This window comes from Podarcis melisellensis (genome assembly GCF_964234715.1).
Source record: "Podarcis melisellensis genome assembly, chromosome: 11".
NCBI lineage: Eukaryota > Metazoa > Chordata > Lepidosauria > Squamata > Lacertidae > Podarcis > Podarcis melisellensis.
Window position 1 is genome coordinate 13,986,424 of NC_138543.1, and position 23,809 is coordinate 14,010,232.

Sequence of the window (23,809 nt, forward strand, 5' to 3'; positions counted from 1 at the left end):
AAGTTGTTTCCATTGAGAAATACGCACCCGGCAAGCTATTTCTGAAACTCAGGGAAGGGGGAGAGCTTCATAAAAACTGGCTACTGTGTTAAAACGGAGAGAAAAAGCCCAAGTGTTCATACACAATCCCTTTTGCTTTTGTAAAGTCAGATTGTGGCAAACATGCTTAAAATCTGGGGTCTACATTAGAAGGCATTTCTGTGGTTTACGTTAGTTATTAAAACAGGAAAACATTTTTCTTTCAACAAGTACTCAGCCATGTAACTGGAAAGATTTAAACAGATTTCCTTATGGATATTTATTTTTGCCAGTGTTTTATTGGTCAGCTTAAAATCTCTATAAATATAATTTCAATATCCAATCTCTCCAACTTTCTGTCTTCTGACTTAGACCTTCAGGGTAGTTTGTGATTTTGCCTCCCTTTTCCTAGATTATCTCCATCCTAGGACACAACCGCACCTGAAGACTCAAAGCATGTCTTTAATTTTATTTTCTGAACCCCTGAATGATTTGGTATAGATTGTGATGTTTACTGCTTTTGAAACGTCTTGGCTTCTAATTCGGTTTTTTAAAAATACTTGCTGACTTACTCTGAATATTGAAATTTAACAATTTTGAAGACGCCTAAATTAAAGTCCCACTAATGGTTCCCCTCTCCTGTTTCAAAAATATATGCTGACACCTGATGCTTGGGCTAGATATGGGAAACAGTGAAATCAATTAAACTTATCACTTGCATTTTGCAACAGAAAAGAGCAAAAATTCTTGATTTCTGGAAGAAGTGGACTAATTTTGTAAATAATTATGATAGGATATTTGATACACCCTATTTTTTCATGCACTAGGTGACATTATGCATGACTTCCAAGGGCCCAAGTGTCATTCTGCCAGCAAACCTCCAACTACGCCAGCAGAATGTTACTTGTGCTGTATCCTGAGGCTCCCTCAGATGGCCTCACACTAAGCAAATGATTGCATCCCTAATGCAAAATTTAAAAATTCATATTCAAAATGTTTGCTCTTCTGCAAAGTAACACACATCAGAATCTGGACGACTGTTTAGCTTCTCAGCTATTTCATTTAGGGGGAAAAATCATGTTAAGTATAAATATTGAATTCAATATATATTGAATCTTTGGATATTTGCTCCCTTTTCTTTCCTTCATTTAATGTTTGAGCATTGGAGAGCTGCTAATCCAGATAAATGTTTATGTTCAACTATGGTAAATAAACCCAGGTATCATGTGTCAAAAAGTATGCAGTGGGGTTTACTAAATACTTGTTCCCATCTGTTCCTAATCACCCCCATCTCAGCAGTAATAAGTCTGAAACTGGGTATAAGGAAAGCCTTTTCTTGCCCTTATCTGCTTATCATGAATGGAATGCTACCACTTAATCAACACAAAATATGAAAAGGTACTAATTGATTTATCTAATGCAGAATGCTCATTACATTTACAAATTTCTGTAAAAAAGCATTAAATTTGAAAGGTTGGGAGGTGTGTTTTTTTTACCTGCTCCCCGAGTGTGATTAAAATCTCCTTTAACCACTCTGCACGATTTCCCATCTCCGTTGCAGACGCCACAGTGGTCTTCCCATGCCAAAGATCCCAGGATGCCATCACACCCAAACTTCTGGAGGTGAAAATGAAGCATCACGACATTTTCAATGAAGGCTTTACTGTGGCTCTCAATGTAGCTTGCAAGTATTAATATGACAATATAAGGAATTGACTCTGACGGCCAAAATAGACATGAAGTTAATGGTGTATCTGGCCCTTATATCCTTGCCCCTCCCCACTTTCTGTTAAACAGCAGTTGAGAAGGACTGGGGCTGGGTGGGGGACTTCTTTGCTTTCTTCTTCTGGACTCCCTCCCCCCTGAATAAGTGCCCCAATCCATCTTGTATCCCTCTACAGCAGGGATGTCCAACAGGTTGATCGCGATCTACTGGTAGGTTCCCGTGAGGTTTTGGTAGATTGTGGGTCAATCTTTGGCTCCCTTTCCTCAGCATCATTGAAACTGACTCCTGCCCCCTTGCACCGGCCTCCATTTTGTTATCTGATCAGTGGAAGGGAAGATGGGGCTATCTCTCTGTGGCTGTTTTCATTCAGAGAGATATTATTGTGAGTGACTTTTCCCCTTTGACCCTTGCCTTTAAACCCCCACCCCCATGGAACTTCCCTGCTAAAAAAGTATTTGTATAAAAACTGGGCTTTCTTCCTCCCTAAAAAAACACTCAATGACTTCGACCTGAACCCCCCCAAAACAGGGGTAGATCATTGCCAGATTTTAATTCTGAAAGTAGATTGCAGTCTCTTGGCCACCCCTGCTCTACAGGATAGCACAGTTGGTAGAGCACGAGACACTTAATCTCAGGCTTATGGGTTTGAGCCCCACACTGGGCAAAGGATTCTGGCATTACAGGGAGTTGGACTAGATGGCTCTTGTGGTCCCTTCCAGCTCTACAATTCTATGATTCTTTGATTCCTAAGCAAAGAAAGGCAACAGTTATGCCTATCAGTCTTTGGTTGCATCCATAACTCTTCTTAAGTCAATGGGGAAGGGAAAGAGAGATTCACGTAAAATAAAAAATAATCCTAAACAAGCGATTAAAGCAATTGAAAAACCCCGATTGTTTAACAGTAAGAGATTAACACTGAACCCCTATACATTTTGCTCATAAGTTACATTTTCAATGAAGCTTACTCCCAGGTAAGTGGGCATAGAAGGGAAAGGACCTAGACAGTTAAGTCCAGTCAAAGGCGACTATGGGGTTGTGGCATCCATCTCACTTCAAGCTGAGGGAGCCAGAGTTTGTCCGCAGACAGCTTTCTGGGTCATGTGGCCAGCACTGACTAAACCGCTTCTGGCACAACAGGAAACCAGAGCGCACAGAAACGCCATTTACCTTCCCGCTGCAGCGGTACCTATTTAGCAACCTACAAGACTTTCAAAGGTCTTTTACTTTACCAAAGAATAAAAGCTCAGCAGAGGTAGTCCTTCATCATGCTGTTGAGGTGGTTGAAAGAGAAGTGGGCATAACAGGATGCTTCTCCCTTCAAGGTATGCAGATGAGGAACAAGTCCCCCATCAAAAGGAGGGACTATAAACACTGATGTTTTAGGAAGATGCAGAACCCATAGAGACCAGAAAGAATGCATATGGCAAGTAGTAAATTGCCCCACCCCCACCCATATCCCACAAAGGCAGACTAAAGTTTCAAAGCAGGATTCAGGGATCCAAACATTCAAGAAACACTGCACAATAAATAGATAGTAAAACCTGGCTTCTGAACTTTGATTTACCTGACACCTGCCATTCGCACATATATCCATTTCCTGATGACCGCATGGCGTTCCATCCATCACTTTCTCCGTTACTAGTATAGGCTGGTCTTTTCCATTTGGAGAGCAAAATAATGCACAAGGTTTTTCTGTTCGAGTAAATGGAAACCAGGTAAGCATGATAAACCTCATTTCGTAGATACAAAATTCTGCTTGTACTGGCTGCAATACCAAGCTACATTTCTGCTATATTCCAATTCAACTCTCTCTCTTTTTTTTTTTAATAGATATTTATTGGAGTTTTTAGAAAAGAAACACAATAATAATAAACAGTGTTGCTTTGTTTTTACAAAATTTCATAACATCCTTAGACTTCCTCACGTCTCCCGCTCCCACTTGCATCGTTAATAATTTTTTGTCAAGCAAATTATCATCTTATTTCCAAATTTATAACCACTTATTTAAATACAATAAAAAAAAAATTCTCCTACAAATTTTGTTTCTCTTAATCTCTCTTATCATCAAATTCTGATCTATTTTGGTGATGGCCAATTATTTATAACCAAGCATCCTTCTTAACATTCCACTAAATCACAATGTTTTTATAGATAAATCTTGAATTTCTTCCAATCTTCTTCAATCCTTTCTTCTCCCAGGTCTCGGATTCTGCCAGTCATCTCCGCCAATTGCATATAGTCCATCAGTTGCATCTGCCATTCTTCCAGTGTGGGTAGATCTTGAGTTTTCCAGTTCTTAGCGAGTAGTATCCTTGCTGCTGTTGTTGCATACATGAAAAATGTTCTATCTTTCTTTAACACCTTCTGGTCGACAATGCCCAGAAGAAAGGCCTCTGGTTTCTTGGTGAAGGTATACTTAAATACCTTTTTCAACTCATTAAATATCATTTCCCAGAAGGCTTTCACTTTAGGGCAGGTCCACCAGAGGTGAAAGAATGTTCCTTCATTTTCTTTACATTTCCAACATTTATTATCAGACAAATGGTATATTTTGGCAAGTTTAACTGGGGTCATGTACCATCTGTATATCATTTTCATTACATTTTCTTTCAAAGCATTACATGCAGTAAAGTTCAACCCAGTGGTCCACAACCTTTCCCAGTCCTCAAACATAATGTTATGCCCAATGTCCTGTGCCCATTTTATCATAGCCGACTTAACCATTTCGTCTTGTGTATTCCATTTCAGCAGCAAGTTATACATTCTTGAAAGTACCTTAGTCTTAGGTTCTAACAATTCTGTTTCCAACTTCGATTTCTCCACCTGGAATCCTAACTTCTTGCCACTTTAAAAAATTTCTTTAATCTGAGCGTAGTGTAACCAGTCTCGCACTTTATCCTTCATTTTCTCCATACTCTGCAATTTCCAATTATCTCCGTCTTTTTCTAACAGTTCCCAATATTTTGGCCAGTAGGCTTCCATATTGGGTCTTTTCCAGGCCTTAGCTTCCAAAGGTGAGAGCCACCTTGGAGTTTTATTTTCCAATAAGTCTTTATATTTTGTCCAGACATTAAACACTGCTTTTCTGACAATATGGTTCTTAAAGGCCTTATTGATCTTAGCCTTATCATACCACAGGTATGCATGCCAACCAAAAGCATTGTTATAACCTTCCAGGTCTAACACATCAGTGTCTTCGAGGAGTAGCCAATCTTTTAGCCAGCAGAAAGCTGCGGCTTCATAGTACAACCTTAAGTCTGGCAGGGCAAAGCCCCCTCTTTCCTTCGCATCTGTTAATATCTTAAACTTAATTCTGGGCTTTTTGCCCTGCCAGACAAATTTGGAAATATCTCTCTGCCACCTCCGGAAACACTCCGTTTTGTCCACAATTTGCAATGTTTGGAACAGAAACAACATCTTTGGCAATACATTCATCTTAATAGCAGCAATTCGGCCTAATTCTGCTATATTCCAGATGGGAATTATGGACACCTCTTCAGATGTTTTACATCAGTTAGGTCAACATGCAAGGAAGGCAGCAGCGGGGGAAAAGCATGCAAACTCCAACCCTACCATGATCACCACACTGGTCACCTCCACAAGTTTGAAGGCAAATATTGGAGTCTCCTATACTTGTTGTTGTTCTCTATGGGTTTTAAAGGTAAAGGGACCCCTGACCATTTGGTCCATTTGTGACCGACTCTGGGGTTGCGGCACTCATCTTGCTTTATTGGCCGAGGGAGCCGGTGTACAGTTTCCGGGTCATGTGGCCAGCATGACTAAGCCGCTTCTGGCGAACCAGAGCAGCGCACGGAAACACCATTTACCTTCCCGCTGGAGTGGTACCTATTTATCTACTTGCACTTTGACGTGCTTTCGAACTGCTAGGTGGGCAGGAGCAGGGATCAAGCAACGGGAGCTCACCCTGTCACGGGGATTCGAACCGCCGACCTTCAGATTGGCAAGTCCTAGGCTCTGTGGTTTAACCCACAGCGCCACGAGAGTCCCTTCTATGGGTTTTAGAACCCTGGAAAAACAGTACTTTGATCTCCAAGACATGGGCAGCAATGGAAAAGGACAGTTGGCATCCCATCTGAAGGATAGTTTTCAAGTCTCCATTGAAAGGGCTTTCCCTGTTGGCTTTCCCCAATGGCTGATGGAGGACAGCAACCTGGGCATGGCAGAACTGGGTGGGCTTAGTGCTGTATGACTGAGCTTTCGCTGTCCTCCTCATCTGATGGAGGTTCAGCGCTGGCATTTCTTTGAAAGATGTCCCTTCATCGAAGCAATCCAGAGAAGAAAGGGGAGAGCAGGGGGTTGAGAGGAGGTGAAGGATCAGAGTGAATCAGGGGAAGGTGCCTAGAGGCCAGAACAGGTTTTCCCAAACTTAGGTCTCCAGCTGTTTTTGGACTACAACTCCCATCAACCCTAGCTAGCAGGACCAGGGATCAGGAAAATGTAGTTCAAAAGCAGCTGGAGACCCAGGAACACTGGGCCTGAAGAAAGGCACAGGTAAAAGAAGAAGTGTATGAAAGAAGATAGGGGAAAAAAACGTTTTCAAATAGGCCTGAAGAGAAGTAGCAGCAGGAAGGAGCAAAAGGAAGCAAGCTAGCTGCTTATAACGGAGGCAGGAGCAGAACTGAATCGTGGCCATGCCTACTTCCCAAAGGGTTGTTTCCTGTCTTCCACCAGTGGGAGGAGCCATCAACCCAGCCCACCAACCTTTCACTGGGAATGGGAAAATGGCAATGGAAGGGGCAGAGCTACATCCTCTTCTCTATTGCGTGTTTACTTAACCCTGATGCAGAGCACCTGAAGAGGGTTCGAGACATGCAGTATTAAAAAGAAAGAGAGCTACACAAGATCACAAAGTCCCTCTCATTTTAGTAGGTTACGCACAAGGAAAGCTCTCCTTCCAAGCAGACTTACTAATGAAGGGCATACACTAAAACCTTCCTTGGTCTCCTGCAAGGAGAATGGATGGGTTGAGACATAAAAAGAGAGTAATTTTCAGTGAGGGACTCTCCCCAAATGAAAACAAATCAAGGGTACCCTCTGCCGGAGATGCACAAATTTTGGCTTGGCTTCCAAGCCAGATATTATTTATGGTGGCTGAGGATACCTCAACAATGTTCTCTGGAATTTGGGGGAAGGCAAGCATGTTCTCCAATAGCAGAAGGTAATAAAAGTTTCTTTTGAGCAGCTGATGTATCTTCTTCTTTCCAAACCACAGCACAAATTAGAGAAGACCCTCTCGGTCTCTCAGTGCTCTTTCACGAGCAGAGGTTTGGGAGGAAAGGTCAACTCTTTAATTTGTGCTGCAGTTTGCTGAAATTAAGAAGCACTTGTCTCTCCTTGCTGCTCAACAGAGAATCAAACCACTGGGGTTGGTTTTTTTTTTACCTTCTGCAAGCTGCAGAACAAGTGACAGCTCTGCAGAAGTGATTTGAGGGCTGCCGGAAGCCCTGCTCAGTGGGGACATGTCCCTGGCATGTGTTTAAAGCTTATTCGATTCACCTTAAATACAAAAGGATTAAAAGTTATTTTCTTGACCTCATAGCTAAAACTCTCTTTTCTAAACAACCACATTTGATAATCTGTCTAAATAATATTCGCATCAAATAAAAAGAAGAAATCAGTTTCATCCACACATCCCTTTGGCCCTTTGTTAATGGGACAAAAGTGGTTGTTACTGTAATCCAGTGATCTTTTCTTCTCCAGGTGTGGGAACTCTGTCGGGGCATTTGGGTAGAATTGGCACACCCAAAAGAACCGAGTGATGAGAGCCTAGCCCATCTTATGAAAATGCAGGAGGTATAAGTGAATGGCATTTATGCACAATCAGACATGTATCAATAGGACACTATTTTCTGTTAAATCTCATAATAATTAATGGAATTTGCATAGCATAATCCAATGACACACACAAAAAAGACTATATCAAAGCATAAATGCTGTCCTTCTGACTATTTGAGGCATTTGGGGTTCAAATCCTGCACTTTCTACAGGAGCAACGTTTTTTTGTTTGCAGAGTCATACACCACTGACATTCACGTGAACTGTGTGAATTTCTGTTTCAAATCTTATCAGCTTCTTATCACTTGTTTCAGGTTATGATAGGACACTGTCCTAAACATTAAACACGGGGGGGGGGGGGCGGGAATTGAGCCTCATCAAATATAAAGAAGTTAGATAAAATCTGTAGGTGAAATCACATTTCATTTAATCAACGGTTGGTTAATTCATAACATTGTGACATATCCTCAAATACCAGCATAGCTTAATATCACGAGTGTTATTCATCTTCAGGCTTTACATTAACAGAACAAAAACAGCTATTTTCTTCGTAGAAAAGGAATATGGTAATTTGAAGCCAATGCATCTGTAGAGTAGATAATGTTCACATTCCAAACAGGGTAGTATGTAAAATATTTCTATTTTTTTAGACCATCAAGATAGGACCATTGGTTCATCAAACTCAGAATTGTCTACAACAGGGCTCAGGAACCATCTGGCTGATGGGCCAGATCCTGATTTTCCTTACCTCCCACAGGCCACAGTGATAGATGGGCCTGTCAATCCCCAGACTCCACTATGATGCCAGTTAACTGAACCTCAAAAGGAAAGAATGGGATGAACACATTAAGGATGCTCCTATTTATTCCTTTATTCTTTCGTGTCCCAGCTTGAATTTAGCTTGTAGATGCAAATGAACATTTTTTCCTTTGGAGTCTGTGTTGAGTTCAAGCCTTCCCCAACCTGATGCTCTCAATACAATTTGGACTATAGTTCCCCCTCCTGCCAGCTGCAGCCGATGGGATTTGTAGTCCAAAACTTACAGAAGGCACAAAGTTGGGGAATGCTACAATATACGAAGGATTTAGGTTTGGCAATCCGTATGCTGGATTTTAAAGAACATATTCCATGGCCAACTAAGATATACATTAGTTGCGGTTGCTTGCCAAAATACAGTGCAAGGTATGTAAAACATTTGAATGCCAAAAGCCATGCTTCGTTCTTCTCCTTTGAAAAAGTCCACTGTCTTCTTATTTCTGTTGTGTACCCAGCCTGACAAGTATGAAGCTGGATTACACAGAGATAGACTCACAGTAGTATAATGTAAACTGAAATTATTACATTAAAAAAAAGAAGACTTGAGTTGTCATGTTGTCTTTTTGCTTACATTTACAGAGCAAAATATCCTCTTGATGGAACCTTACAAAAGAACAATATGAGTGGACTCTCCGTGCCCTTACCACAGCAAAAAGACTGATACTGATGAATTGGGAAAATAAAAATGCAGCTCCCATCTACGATTGGATTGAAGACTTTTACAAAGACTTGCAACATATGAACATCTTGCATATAAACGCAGACTTGCCATGGGCAAATTCAATGATATTTGTAATCCATTCTTACAAATACTGTAATAGATTAAGATCTGGTGAAGTACAATAGCAGTCTTCAGATAGGTAGCCTTGCTGGTCTGACACAGTAAATAATAATAATAATTTTTTAAAAAAAAATAAATCCGAAGAAGTGTGCATGCACACGAAAGCTTATACCAGAACAAACTTAATTTGTCTATAAGGTGCTATGGGACAATTTTTTAATTTTTATTTTAATAGCAATCTTGTGTAAAGTATACAGTTTTGGGTTTCCCCCCCTTTATTTTCCTTTCCACATGGGATCTGCTTCTCTTTTTCTTTCTCTCTCTTTTATTTATGTCTCACCATGTTCAGTGCACATGTAATTATGTACCTTTTGAACTTTCAGTAAAGATGTTTATTTATTTATTTTTAAAAAGGTTGTCTTTTTTTTGCTAATGTGTGAATCACTTGCAGTAGCGTAACACGTATCAGCACAATGCTAGCAGCAGAAATGTGAGATAGGCTTACCTTCGTCAATAACAGCCTGCCACTGGTGGATATGTTTCTGATATGATGCTCTTACACTGAAGACCTGGCATTGCCAGTCCCTGAACGCAGGCACTCCAGGGGGACAAGAGGGATTCTCACATATTTTGTACTGTATTCTGGAACCGTGGCATTCCCCCGCTTCATGAGCTGGACTAGGGAAGACAAAACCAAAATAGTAAACTTGTTTGCAGGGGATATTTTGAGGACTTTATACAGCAGGAACAGATTGCTTTAAGGTACTCAAGGCAAAAGGGAAATCTAGACCAGGGGTCAGCAAACTTTTTCAGCAGGGGGCCAGTCCACTGTCCCTCAGACCTTGTGGGGGGCTGGACTATATTTTGGAAAAAAAAATATATGAACGCATTCCTATGCCCCACAAATAACCCAGAGATGCATTTTAAATAAAAGGGCACATTCTACGCATGTAGAAACATGCTGATTCCCAGACCGTCCGTGGGCCAGATTTAGAAAGCGATTAGGCTGGATCCGGCCCCCGTGCCTTAGTTTGCCTACCCATGATCTAGACCAGACTTTCTCAACCTGTGGGTCCCCAGATGTTGTGGAACTACAACTCCCATCACCCCTAGCTAGCAAGGCCAGAGCTCAGGGATGATGGGAGTTGTAGTCCAACAACATCTGGGGACCCACAGGTTGAGAACCGCTGATCTTGACGGTAACTAATGGCAGGCACAAATGGCAACCGTCTTGAGGTAATCTTCTGCAGGAACATTATTGTCCCAAACTAGAGGTGAGTGAAACCATTTAGAATAGGCAAGCCTTCCTCCTTCCATCACAGATTATAAGAGAGAGAAGAGTGTTGCATTTGGAGTCCCTGCACATGCAGTGAAAGGACTCGTGTGCAGAGAAGGGTAACCAAGATGATCAAAGGTCTGGAAACCAAGCCTTATGATGAAAGGTTGAAGGAGCTGGGTATGTTTAGCTTGGGGAAAAAAGGAGACAGGAGATATGATAGCCACCTTCAAATAACTCAAGGAATATCTCAAATATCAGATGGAAGAGCGAACAAGCTTGTTTTCTCCTGCTCTGGATGGTAGGACTCAAACCAGTGGCTTCAAGTTACAAGAAAGGAGATTCCGACTAAACATCAGGAAGAACTTTCAGACTGCAAGAGTTGTTCGGCAGTGGAACGGTCTCCCTTGGGAGGTTGTGGACTCTCCTTCCTTGAAGCTTAATAACAGAGGTTTGATGGCCATCGGTCATGGATGCTTTAGCTGAGATTCCTGCATTGCAGGGGTTTGGATGAGATGACTCTTGGGATCCCTTCCAACACTGCAATTCTCTGATTCTATGACAGTTTTCATAGAGCATGGGGGCGTAATTCAATATTACATTCTTCTGATCATTCTGTCCGCACAAACTTTTCTGCTTACCAGATGGCTCCCAGTACGTTCCGAGCACAATTCAAAGTGTTGGTGATGACCTTTAAAGCCCTAAATGGCCTCAGCCCAGTATACCTGAAGGAGCATCTTCACCCCCTTCATTCAGCCCGGACACTGAGGTCCAACTCCGAGGGTCTTCTGGCGGCTCCCTCACTGTGAGAAGTGAAGCTACACGGAACAAGGCAGAGGGCCTTCTTGGTAGTGGGGCCCGCCCTGTGGAACGCCCTCCCATCAGATGTCAAAGAAATAAACAACTATCTGACTTTTAGAAGACATCTGAAGGCAGCCCATTTGATGTTTTATCGCTTTTATTATTATTATTATTATTATTATTATTATTATTATTATTATTATTACAGTGGTACCTCGGGTTAAGAACTTAATTCGTTCCGGAGGTCCGTTCTTAACCGGAAACTGTTCTTAACCTGAGACACCACTTCAGCTAATGGGGCCTCCTGCTGCCGCCGCACAATTTCTGTTCTCATCCTGAAGCAGAGCTCTTAACCCGAGGAACTATTTCTGGGTTAGCAGAGTCTGTAACCTGAAGCGTCTGTAACCCGAGGTACCACTGTATTGTTATTATTCTGTTGGGAACCAGCCAGAGTGACTAAGGAAACCCTGCCAGATGGGCAGGGTATAAATTAATAAATAATAATAATAATATTGAACAACCCCAGCTCTCCTCCCTCTGTGCAATGTTCTGGGGGTTCTTCTGACCCTCCAGAACAGATTTGGGGGAGCTGCAGTGGTTGGAGGGGGAAGCTCTGTTGCATGAATGGGATCCCCTACCCTGGCTTCCTCTTGGGTTGGTTGAATCTGGGCCACGGTTTCCACAGTGCATAGCCAGATTATGGCTAATGTGTATACAAGCTCCGTGGTCACAGGCCTCTTATTTATACTCTGTTGTGAACAAGACACGGAATTACAATTGGAGAATCGAGGAGATAGGGCAGGATTTGGTTTCATTCATTAACCACGTTAAATAGTTCAGCCTGATTTGTGTTGGGGTCTGGGGAGGGACAAGGTGTCCCCCACCTCAATGTCCCCTGGGTGCAGCCCCTCAACATCCAACATTCATGCATTTAGCATGGATGTAAAAAGAAGACTTCTAAGCACATTCTGCTGAACACACTTAGAAGACTTGTCATTGTAAGTCCTGTGTTATGGTTTTTAATTGCTTGTTGTATCCTACCTAACCTGGGATGGCTTGTGATGAAGAAGAGGCTAGAAAGAGTTTTGGCAAATAAAGAAGACTTGCCAATATGTAGTGCATCTGTGCGCAACCAGGTTGGTACAGCTATATTAGTAAATAATATTGCAAGGACGAAAAAAAAAAGATACCCTGAGCATCTACGCTGTCGGCTGCTGACTCCAGTGTTGCAGGTTCTGCTGCAAGTGGTCCATGCACTCCATTCGCCCTCCATGCGTCCAGCAAATGATGTCCTACTGGAACATTCTCCAGCCTTGCACCACTATTTAAAAAGGTCAATTTTTAGATTAATATATGTATGTATGTATGTATGTATGTATGTATGTATGTATGTGGGACACATGAGCAATAATTCATTGCAATAATTCTGTTCAAACAATATGCCACATCGAAAGGGTAACAATTTTAGCTCTGATCCAGCACCTGTCGGTACATACATGCAACAGCTCTCTGTATTCTCAGCTCACTACTTAGAAGGAAAACCAGAACCAAAAAGTAAATGGTCAAGCCCCACAACTGCTTCTCTGCCAATCTTGATGGGAGTTCAAAGCTAACATTGGCATACATAATGCACATCTCACTTCTCTTCTACCTCAAACCTACTATTTGGATAAATCCCGTAACAATTCATGCCTATTGACAAAACTATCATATTCCTAAAGTCTGGGCATTTAGTACTCGAAGGGACTTTCACGTTTTCTTTTTGGTGTAGAATGACTGTGCTTCCTGTTAATCAAGTAGTAATAGGACAATTAAAGTTGGGGGAGAAATTTCTACAGTTCACATTTGACTACAAACTGAGTTTGCATTTCCCAAACCAATATGCAAACCAAAATACAGCTGTTTTTCAATTCCACACTGAATTTGTGTCAAAATTTATGTTAAAGTTCTCCCCCCAAAAATATATGCATACAAAGGGTTCATAGTAGTGGGAAAGTGCACACAGAAATGTGTATATTTGTGAAAATAACGTGCAAAAATATTTTCCAGAAGCACAATCTAAAATACTGTATTTAGAAATGAAGCATTTTAGAAGGAGCTACATACTATGTAGGTAAGGCTTAGCCTAGCTTGACCCGGTTATCTTAGAATTTGAGGTCCATGTAATGCATTGTGGGGACATCATGGCTGCAAAATATATACCGTATTTTTCGCTCTATAAGACACATCATAAGACGCACCTAGTTTTTGGAGGAGGAAAACAAGGAAAAAAATATTCTGAATCCCAGATGCCTCTTCAGGGCAGCGAGATGAAGGCTTCCCCTGCCCTGAAGAGGCTTCGCACGGCGAAGCCAGAACAGCAAGAGGGATCGCTACACAGCCTGCATTCGCTCCATAAGACGTACACACATTTCTCCTTACTTTTTAGGAGGGAAAAGTGTGTCTTATAGAGCAAAAAATACGGTATGTATGGGAATAACGTAACGCGTGTAAACAGCTTGACTTAAGTCTTGGAACCATCGCATGACAGGAACACCCCTTCCTGTTGGTCTCTGGTGCTGCCAAGAAGGCTTTCTCTGCCATTGGTCCCTGTCAACCTGCCTAGCTACCTAATAGCAGCCATTTTAAGCCTCTGCGAGGAAACTGAGTTTGGGCAGAAACCAAGAATATTGCCCAGCAGTGGGGGTTACACTGACCCAAGTATGTATACTTAGCAATCTCAGTCACTCCAGTTTGGACAAGCACAGAGACAAAGCAGACACCTTACTTGCACTTGCTTCAATTTAAATCTATGTGCCTGCCTGACCTTTCGTTCCCACTGAAAATATATATGGATTTTCTTCGCTTTATGACTGCACATAGTCAAAAGCATGCACAGCTTGTGCAAGACTCATGAATATTTCCCATTAAAGAGTTATTTTTATGCTACTGTTATAATAAACCAGGACAATAATTCCGGACGAATAATACGGTGCTTTGGGAATTCTTAATAGGCACTTGAGATGCATTTGGGAACATAAGTTTTTAAACATCTTTGTATTAAAAAGACAGACAAGTGCAAAATCCATCAGACAGATACGTTACGAGGATTTATAATATTCTGGGGTGAGGATTTGGGAGTAGAAGCAACTTGACTGATTACAGTAATCCAGAAATAAGGGAGCCGGTTTGTCAGATAAATGTGACCAACAACTTTCCCATTGATTTTAATAGTTTTGGATTTCGCACAATACTATTTATTTCATTCAGTTGCATTTTCCTTCTGAAAAAGGGATCTCAGTTTCAAGTACTGGATGTGCTTCATAACGGAATGAGAAAACGAGGTGCCAGTTTTTATCCTGCAGCGTGACCATAAAGAAGTATTTTTATTCTATTATAAAATATAGTTGTATGAAATTGCCATGCATAATACACATGAAGAAGCACTTGAAATTGGGTCAGGAATACAGAAATAGTAATACATTGCATGCACGGGGGGGGGGGGGAGACAACCTATTTCTTAAAGGTAAAGGTACCCCTGCCCGTACGGGCCAGTCTTGACAGACTCTGGGGTTGTGCGCCCATCTCACTTAAGAGGCCAGGGGCCAGCGCTGTCCGGAGACACTTCCGGGTCACGTGGCCAGTGTGACATCGCTGCTCTGGCGAGCCAGAGCCGCACACGGAAACGCCGTTTACCTTCCCGCTGGTAAGCGGTCCCTATTTATCTATTTGCACCCAGAGGTGCTTTCGAACTGCTAGGTTGGCAGGCGCTGGGGCCGAGCAGCGGGAGCGCACCCCGCCGCAGGGATTCGAACCGCCGACCTTTCGATCGGCAAGTCCTAGGCGCTGAGGCTTTAACCCACAGCACCACCTGCGTCCCATCCACCTATTTCTTACAGGCTAATAAATGTGTGATCCTGAAGTTCTCATCTTACGCATGTCATCATGGGCCAAAGAATTACTGGGAAAGATACTAGAGTCCCATTGTATTTCAGTGATGGCTTCAATAGTTAAATCAATTGATTTGTTAGAGAAAATGAAACTTAAAAACTTTTTAATCAGCCAAAGGTCGACCCAATTAACTGGGCTTCAGATTAATTCAAGCACCTTTCAAACCTGCCGTTGGAAAGTACTATTTAAACAGTCACTATCTATACAGAAATGAAATTCTCTTCAAAGATGATGCCCACTCTGCCATATGCACATGCCATTTAAAAGCAAAGAAAGCATGCTTTTTTTTTTTTTTGCTTCAGAATCCAATTGGCGGGTTTTACACTCCAGAATTAAGGTCAATAAAAAAACTGCAAAACAACCAACCAAACAGCCGATGCACAAATGTGACTTCCTTAGAGTAAGGTTCCAAAGTACCTTTCCGGTGTCACAATCTGTTCCATCCATTGGTGGGTCCAGCTTAGTTTTGCATTCCTTCTCCCCTTCCACCTTGCACCATAATCCAGTGCAAATAACATGCTGGGGAGGAAAACAGACACTAAGAATGTAAAAGTTAGTATTTAAGTCCCGTTCCGTGGCCAATAAGCACAGGACGCCTTTGCCCAGAGGTGCTGTGGTGCATAAAGGTAAAGGTAAAGGGACCCCTGACCATTAGGTCCAGTCGTGGCCGACTCTGGGGTTGCAGCGCTCATCTCGCTTTATTGGCCGAGGGAGCCGGCGTAAAGCTTCTGGGTCAGGTGGCCAGCATGACTAAGCCGCTTCTGGCGAACCAGAGCAGCGCACGGAAACGCCGTTTACCTTCCCGCCGGAGCGGTACCTATTTATCTACTTGCACTTCGTGCTTTCGAACTCCTAGGTTGGCAAGAGCAGGGACTGAGCAATGGGAGCTCATCCCGTCGCAGGGATTCGAACCACCGACTTTCTGATTGGCAAGTCCTAGGCTCAGTGGTTTAACCCACAGCACCACCTGTGTCCCTTGCTGTGGCCCATAGATTGCAGCAAAATACTAGGCAAGGTTTTGCCCAGTATCTTCTCCGTGTGATGGGCTCATGGGGGAAAATTGTCCCATGAGCCCTTGCTGAAGAGGGTAGGGGGTGCCTATATTAGGCTGCTTCTCCTAGAGCTCCTGCCCTCCTACCCTCGGGTTAGAGCCTTCACAATTTGGGGTCGCTGGTTGACAGGGTCAGAAAGGAATTCTTTTCTCTCAGCCTGATTGGCACTTGGTTGGGGGTTTTTTCCACCTTTCCCTCAGTGAAATTATGGCTTTCCTTTGTTAGGCGGAAGAACACTGTATGAGGGTGGAAATGGCACTGGATAGGATCAACATAGTATAGGGGGCTCGCCAAAAGGAGCCTGAGGGGAGCATTGCCCATGGCAAACCCAAGCGTGAGTTTGGTATCTGCCTGGTTGGAATCTGCACCCGGTCCCCCAGTGAGACACTGCTTGCTTGGCTTGCACAACGGCAAGGTTCAACACTAGCTAACTCTCATCGTACAGGTTTGGAGCTATCCAAACCCAGCAGATCCATTCCATCAACGTGGGGCTTGTGGAATGATGAACTGATCCTGAGACCCAATGCCATGGCAACCCTTGCCCTGCCTGCTGCTGTCAATAAAGATTTGGCCTGATTTTATCCCATCACCATTGTGCAGTTTGGTTATTTTGCTGCTCTCATGGGTCACATTATATTATTATTATTATTATTATTATTATTATTATTATTATTATTATTATTTAGTAAAGGGACCCCTACCATTAGGTCCAGTCGCAGACGACTCTGGGGTTGCAGCATTCATCTTGCTTTATTGGCCAAGGGAGCCGATGTTTGTCCGCAGACTGTTTTTCCGGGTCATGTGGCCAGTATGACTAAACCACTTCTGGCGAACAAGAACAGCGCACAGAAACGCCGTTTACCTTCCCACTGGAGCGGTACCTATTTATCTACTTGCACTTTGATGTGCTTCGAAATGCTAGGTTGGCAGAAGCTGGGACCGAGCAACGGGAGCTCACCCCGTCATGGGGATTCAAACCGCCGACCTTCTGATCGGCAAGCCCTAGGCTCTGTGGCTTAACCCACAGCACCACCCGCGTCTTCTTCTTCTTCTTCTTGGAATTTATATACTGCCCTATACCCAAGGGTCCCAGGGCAGTTCACAGAATAATGAATATAATGCGTCTGCCTGGGCAAAAGTGCTTTGTCTATTTCACGAGAAAGTGGCTGCTTTTAAAGGCAATAAACAGAATGTGATTGAACTCTGCCAAGCATGGATATAAATAAAAACTATGCTTTGGTCACAGAATAAAATCTGTTTCCGGTGCACTCAAGTCATGGATGCTTTAGATCACAATTCAAAACTAGGAAGGAATTCCCAACTAGCTCATGTAAATTTTAAAAATGCATTGGTTTCTCTTTCCATCTTCTGCCATCCTAATCCCACTCATGCCAAGGATTCAGGCATGGTTATGGTAATTAGCAAGCATTCTGGCTCCTGGAAATACAAGTTTAGGCTTAAGAGCTAGAGATGGATGAGGTCCTCATGGATCACACTTAATTGGCTTGAACATGAGCCAAGCTTGTTGTTTAGTCGTGTGCGACTCTTCGTGACCCCATGGACCAAATCAGGAATTAGGCTGGCCTCATTCACTCTCCCTGACAAAAATCAACTGAAATCTATTTCTTCACTGATTTCAAACTTTGAGGTAGCTGCCAGAGAATGGCTGAAGGGCAAACTTTTGTGTGGGTTACCATTCCCCCCCCCCGATGTTTTTGGGGCTGGCCAGTCAGGAATATACTCACTGCTTCTGTATATCTTAAGCAATATATGCAGCTAGGTTTATATTCAGAGATAACTGCTAGAGATAATTGTTCTTTCTGTGTATTTTGATCCTTCTAGCTTTATCCTTCTGGCCTGACGTTGCCTGTAAAATCAGCTGTGATATTAGATAAAACTCTTAATATATTTCCTCTACAATCTGACTCTGGGTCTTATCCAAAACCCAGGAATTTTTCTCCTCAGTGACAGAAATTCTAGCTCAGTTACAGCAGCCTTATTTTTCTAAAAACAGCAGAACTGGGAAGGGGGCGAAGGAAAGGGTCAAATCTGCTTCACCTTAGGAATACACAGCAATCTTCTTGCCACAAAACACCTGACCTTTATAAACTGAAAAATGCAAGGGAGGATGGGAACAATTTAAGGTAGCTTTGGGTAGCTAGTAAGAGTAAACATTTTGGAACCACTCTATATTTCTTATTTTTCAACCCCTCGTTGTTATGGAACAGAAAAAGCCAAAGAATGGATGTACTAGCTAGTGGATAAATTAAAATGTGTCATCACTGTTACCTGCATTTCTTGGCAAAAAGAGGCCGTTGGTCCAAAGAGAATTTGACACTGTTCATCTGCAGTGTATGTCAACCCTGGCAGTTTTGAAGGAATAATCACAGAGTTAAGGCTCTGGGGATTTGTCTGTAGCAAACAGTTACTGGCCTTTGACCTGGCAGTATAAAGAGGTTTAGAAGTTGGTGAATAGTAATAGAGGCTGCTTATTATACTGACATAAAACATGCACACACTACAAAGAAGGAATTATACATCTTAAAGTGAACGCTTAGAGAACCATTCTGTTTCATTTAGTGAAACGCTAAGGTTTTAAATTAGTGTAAAGGTTGAACTAACAAATTATGACCATGAACTTGCATAATTCACATATTGTTTCAAATTAACCAGTTATTCAATATAAATTGGGGGGGGGATAAAAATGAAACAAACAAAATCTAATGGAAGAAATTTCCCTTGTAAAGATACATAAATTAAGCCAGGTGAACATCTGCATTTAATTCCTATTTTTTTGCACACAGTCTCTAATCCAACCCAACACATGGGCAGGCCTCATTGTTGGATCCAGACTCCTGCCAGAGAATTCATGAACAGTATTTTCTGGGCCTTCTTTGCTAGATTGGACCATTAGCTTGCTCTCTAATATTCCAAAAATGAACATTGAATGAAATTGCTCTGCCCCATTTTGAACAGACGTGTCTTTGAACGTAAGGTAAAGGATCCCTGGACGGTTAAGTCCAGTCAAAGGCGACTATGGGGTTGTGGCGCTCATCTTGCTTTCAGGCCAAGGGAGCCGCCATTTGTCCACAAACAGCTTTCTGGGTCATGTGGCCAGCAGGAGACTCAACCGCTTCTGGAGCAATGGGATACTGTGACGGAAGCCAGAGCGCATGGAAATGCCATTTACCTTCCCACCACAGTGGTACCTATTTATGTACTTGCACTGGCATGCTTTTGAACTGCTAGGTTGGCAGGAGCTGGGACAGAGCAACGAGAGCTCACCCTGTCGCAGGGATTCAAACCACCAACCTTCTAATTCACAAGCCCAAGAGGCTCAGTGGTTTAGACCAGTGTTTCCCAACCTTTTTTTGGCAAAGGCACACTTGTTTGATGAAAAAAATATCGAGGCACACCACCATTACAGCCCCGTGACGTCAGCGCGCAGCGTCACTTGAGCTCCTTCTCCTGCTCGTTCAGGGCCGCAGTGGCGTAGCGTGGGTTGTCAGCACCCGGGGCAATGCAAGTAATTTGCGCCCCCTAACCCGTGGATTTGCGCCCCCTAACACTAACCCCCAGATGTTGCGCCCGGTGTGGCCGGCCCCCCCTGCACCCCCCACGCTAGGCCACTGATCCATAGCTAAAAGCAGAAGTCGACAAATGTGTCCTGTTTTTTGCTCTTCAAAATATGGCAACCCGAAGACCCCCAGGGACCGTCCAACCAGCCTAGGAAGTGTGCTCTGGTCGCGGGGGAGGAGACACGAGGCATTGCCATCCACACCTGGAATTGAGGAGGAGCTGGAAAGGTCCTTTGGTTTCACACCCAGGACCCATTTTTTCTCTCTTCTTTTGAGAAAGGGGTGGGAAACGGGATTTGGAGGGCGCATGTGTGTGCGTAGCTGAGCTCCAGTTGCTCTGGGCATTTCTGGACAGCGCCGGTAGCGTCTCTACTAACCCCTCCCCACCCCGGTCTCCACCCCCCCCCGCCCAAAGGCTTCCCCCTACCTGGCCAAAGTTCCACCCGAAGCTGGAGATGCGGTTCGCGCTGCCCACGAAGACGACGGCGAACTCGGAGAGGACGTATTCCTTGCGCTCAGCGCAGCGGCGCAGCTAGCCGCTCAGGGGCCCGGGGCGGCGCGCGCGTCCTGCAGCCAGGGGCGAGTGCCATGGGGGCGAGCCATGGCAGGGCGCGCTGCGTGGAGCCTCGCTGCAGCCTCCCCCTCAGCTGTAGGGAGGCTGAGGCGGTGGGCAGAGGCCAGAGCGGAGCTTGCAGGCAGTTCGCCCGCAGACGCATGGCTCAGGCACGCTGCAGGCGCCGAGGTGTGGCGCCCAGTGCCCCCCGCCTCGTCTAGCTACCAGTGGCATAGGAAGGGGTCTGCGGTGGGTGCGGGGCTGAAAGGACATGCAAGGCTCCATGCTGCTGCCCGGACATGCCGGCCTCCTCCTCGTCCGCTGTCTCGCGCTCCTCCCTTTTGCGCGCGCTGCCCTGCCGCCGCCCCATTGGCCGGGTCCTGTCAGCTGATCCTGTGTTATTTCCTGTGTGTGTGTGTGAGGGGAGAATGGAGAGAGAAACCTCGGCACCGCCACCGCGGAGCCGCCCCCGGCTCGACGCGGATCCTCGCCGCCGCTGCCCCGCCTCTCGCCCGCCTCCCTCCCATGGCACACCAGGCAAGGCTCCGCGGCACACTAGTGTGCCGCGGAACACCGGTTGGGAAACACTGGTTTAGACCACAGTGACACCAGCGTCCCATCTTGAATATAAGAACCTTTATTGTAAAATACAAAGAATCACAGAATTGTAGAGTTGGAAGGGACTCCTAGGGTCATTTAGTCCAACGCCCTGCAATCGCAACCATATCATACATGACAGGTGTCCATCCAACTTCTGAAAAGTAGGTGGTTGAGCAGTTCCACCTTCTCTCTGTCACCCAACAGCATTTCTCCATCTTCTCCACACAAGGGACCTCCTACTTGCTTGTTCTTCCTCTTGCTTTGAACATAGCTGAGTAAACCTTTAAAAATTGATCTGGTGGAACGCTCTGTCACAAGAGACTAGGGCCCTGCAGGACTTGATATCTTTCCGCAGGGCCTGCAAGACAGAGCTGTTCCACCAGGCCTTTGGCCAGGGCACAGCCTGACTCCCTCCTTTGGCAATCCTCACAGAACTCTAGCTCAATGGTTGCCATTAATCTGATTTGAATTAATTTTATAATGAAATGATTTTAGAATGTTTTATCATTTTACTGTTGTTAGCCGCTCTGAGCCTGGCTTCGGCTGGGCAGGGCGGGATATAAATAAAATTTATTTATTTATATTTCTATCCTATTCCTTCAATTAGCTCTCATGTTCTCTTGCTGGATAATCCAATAATGCTGAAAGCTGAGATATCACACTTTCAAAACTGTTCAACAGTACCTTTTGAACCTGATACAGAAGCTGCTACAGGGTGCTGAAAACTTGGCATGTCTGAAATTTATAGCCATCAAAGAAAATAAATGAATAGATGTAAAAGCTGACATTAAGCAATTCCACTTCTTGAATGAATTACCTGAGAAATCTTTCCAGATCTTCCCTGCTGCACCGGGACCACGAAACATCTCCAAGATTCTGCCCTTTGATCCATTCTCCAGACATGATATGGAGACCATCTGCACAAGATGGGTGGTCATTGTCATGATTTATTCCCATGCTAAAAATGTGAAAGCATTGAAAGTAGAGCTTATTTTAAGAGGGAAATATATAAATAGTTTTTAAACTGCTCACAGAAAGGCAGTCTTTTCCTCCTCCCTTTCAAAATAGACATACCATGTTTTTCACTCTATAAGACGCACCAGACCACAAGACGCACCTAGTTTTTTGGAGGAGGAAAACAAGAAAAAAAAATTCTGAATCTCAGAAGCCAGAACAGCAAGAGGGATCGCTGCGCAGTGAAAGCAGCAATCCCTCTTGCTGTTCTGGCTTCTGGGATAGCTGCGCAGCCTGCATTCACTCCATAAAACGCACACACATTTCCCCTTACTTTTTAGAAGGGAAAAAGTGAGTCTTATAGAGCAAAAAATACGGTACTTCCCAGTAAGCGATATTCATATGTACATATTTCTCTTTAAAAAACGGTTTCACCCAATATATTTACCTATAATCCATATTTAAACACATACACACACTGGTGGCAACCCGTTGTAGTTGTTCACAGTTCTTCAGCAGATTAGTACATCTGACTCAAAAGTTTGTCCCACCAAGTTTAATGAAGGTAAAGGTAAAGGTAAAGGTACCCCTGCCCGTACGGGCCAGTCTTGCCAGACTCTAGGGTTGTGCGCTCATCTCACTCTAGAGGCCGGGAGCCAGCGCTGTCCGCAGACACTTCCGGGTCACGTGGCCAGCGTGACAAGCTGCATCTGGAGAGCCAGCGCAGCACACGGAACGCCGTTTACCTTCCCGCTGGTAAGCAATCCCTATTTATCTACTTGCACCCGGAGGTGCTTTCGAACTGCTAGGTTGGCAGGCGCTGGGACCGAACGACGGGAGCGCACCCTGCCATGGGGATTCAAACTTCCGACCATGCGATCAGCAAGTCCTAGGCGCTGAGGTTTTACCCACAGCGCCACCCGCGTCCCAAGTTTAATGAAACTTGCTGCGAAAGACTGAAATCCTCATAGGAAGCTCACTAAATTGAACAGGACTTCAGATGTGGTTAGGACTGCAGCCTTCATGAAGCAAGCTCAACAAGACTGTTGGTTGCAGGTCTGCTCAGAAGTTAGGCTGCTTAAATTCTGAGAACTGAGTAAATTTCAGAACTGCTAATGTTGCCAGTGGCGTAGTTTGGGTTATCAGCACCCAGGGCAAGGCAAGTAATTTGCACCCCCTAACCCATGGATTTGCGCCCCCTAACCCGTGGATTTCCCTAACCCCCAGATGTTGCGCCCGGTGCGGCCGGCCCCCCCTGCACCCCCCACGCTACGCCACTGAATGTTGCTCCCTGCCTTGCAAGCCTTTCCCCACCTGACTGACTCCAGCTACAAAAACTGAGGCTGCTGAAGAGGGCGAAGAGCATCTTGGATGTGTCTTAGTGCAAACCAAGGTCATCAGGCCTGAGGTACCACAGCCGTCACCCTCCATGAACCACCATTGGCAGGATTGGCAGCAACAGCAGCAGATATATGTTCTATGTTTACAATAATACTTGATTCTCTTGCCAGTTACGCTGTTTTAAATATGCATTTTCTATTTGATTTCCTCTAGTAATGTTTTCTTTTGAAATAAGGTATTTATTTCTAACTTGGTTGTGTTAAATCTGCATTCTGCAGTGACCTAATTTGTAATGTTTTATTTTGAAATCTTTAAGAAATATTTTAGTTTCTTGTTAATTATGTTGTTTTGAATGTATAATTTATATCTGACTTTCTTTTGCAATGTTTTATTCTGGATTTGACATTTTGACGTAGGTTGTAAACCACTTTCAGGGGTTTTTTTGAAAAAAATGAAAGCGATCTAGAAGTGAAACGAATTATTTATTTATTTATTTATTTATTTATTTGAATTTGTATATATCCATAGATCTCAGGGCGGCTCACGACATAAAATGGCGGTTTAAAAACCACAAAATACATAATAAA

The 23,809-nt window shown here is 43.8% G+C and overlaps 1 protein-coding gene across 2 annotated transcripts in view; it reads right to left on the bottom strand.

Moving 5' to 3' along the window:
* ADAMTS19 (ADAM metallopeptidase with thrombospondin type 1 motif 19) overlaps nt 1-23,809 on the bottom strand; it is a 119,458-nt gene that overhangs the window by 33,583 nt on the left and 62,066 nt on the right. For both annotated transcript variants that reach the window (XM_081930428.1, XM_081930427.1), the window contains exons 9-15: nt 21,745-21,885; nt 18,486-18,636; nt 15,562-15,663; nt 12,405-12,535; nt 9,643-9,815; nt 3,309-3,436; nt 1,515-1,635 (exon numbers count right to left, since the gene is read on the bottom strand). In XM_081930428.1, the coding sequence (XP_081786554.1) occupies nt 1,515-1,635; nt 3,309-3,436; nt 9,643-9,815; nt 12,405-12,535; nt 15,562-15,663; nt 18,486-18,636; nt 21,745-21,885 (947 nt within the window). The remainder of the gene's footprint in view (nt 1-1,514; nt 1,636-3,308; nt 3,437-9,642; nt 9,816-12,404; nt 12,536-15,561; nt 15,664-18,485; nt 18,637-21,744; nt 21,886-23,809) is intronic.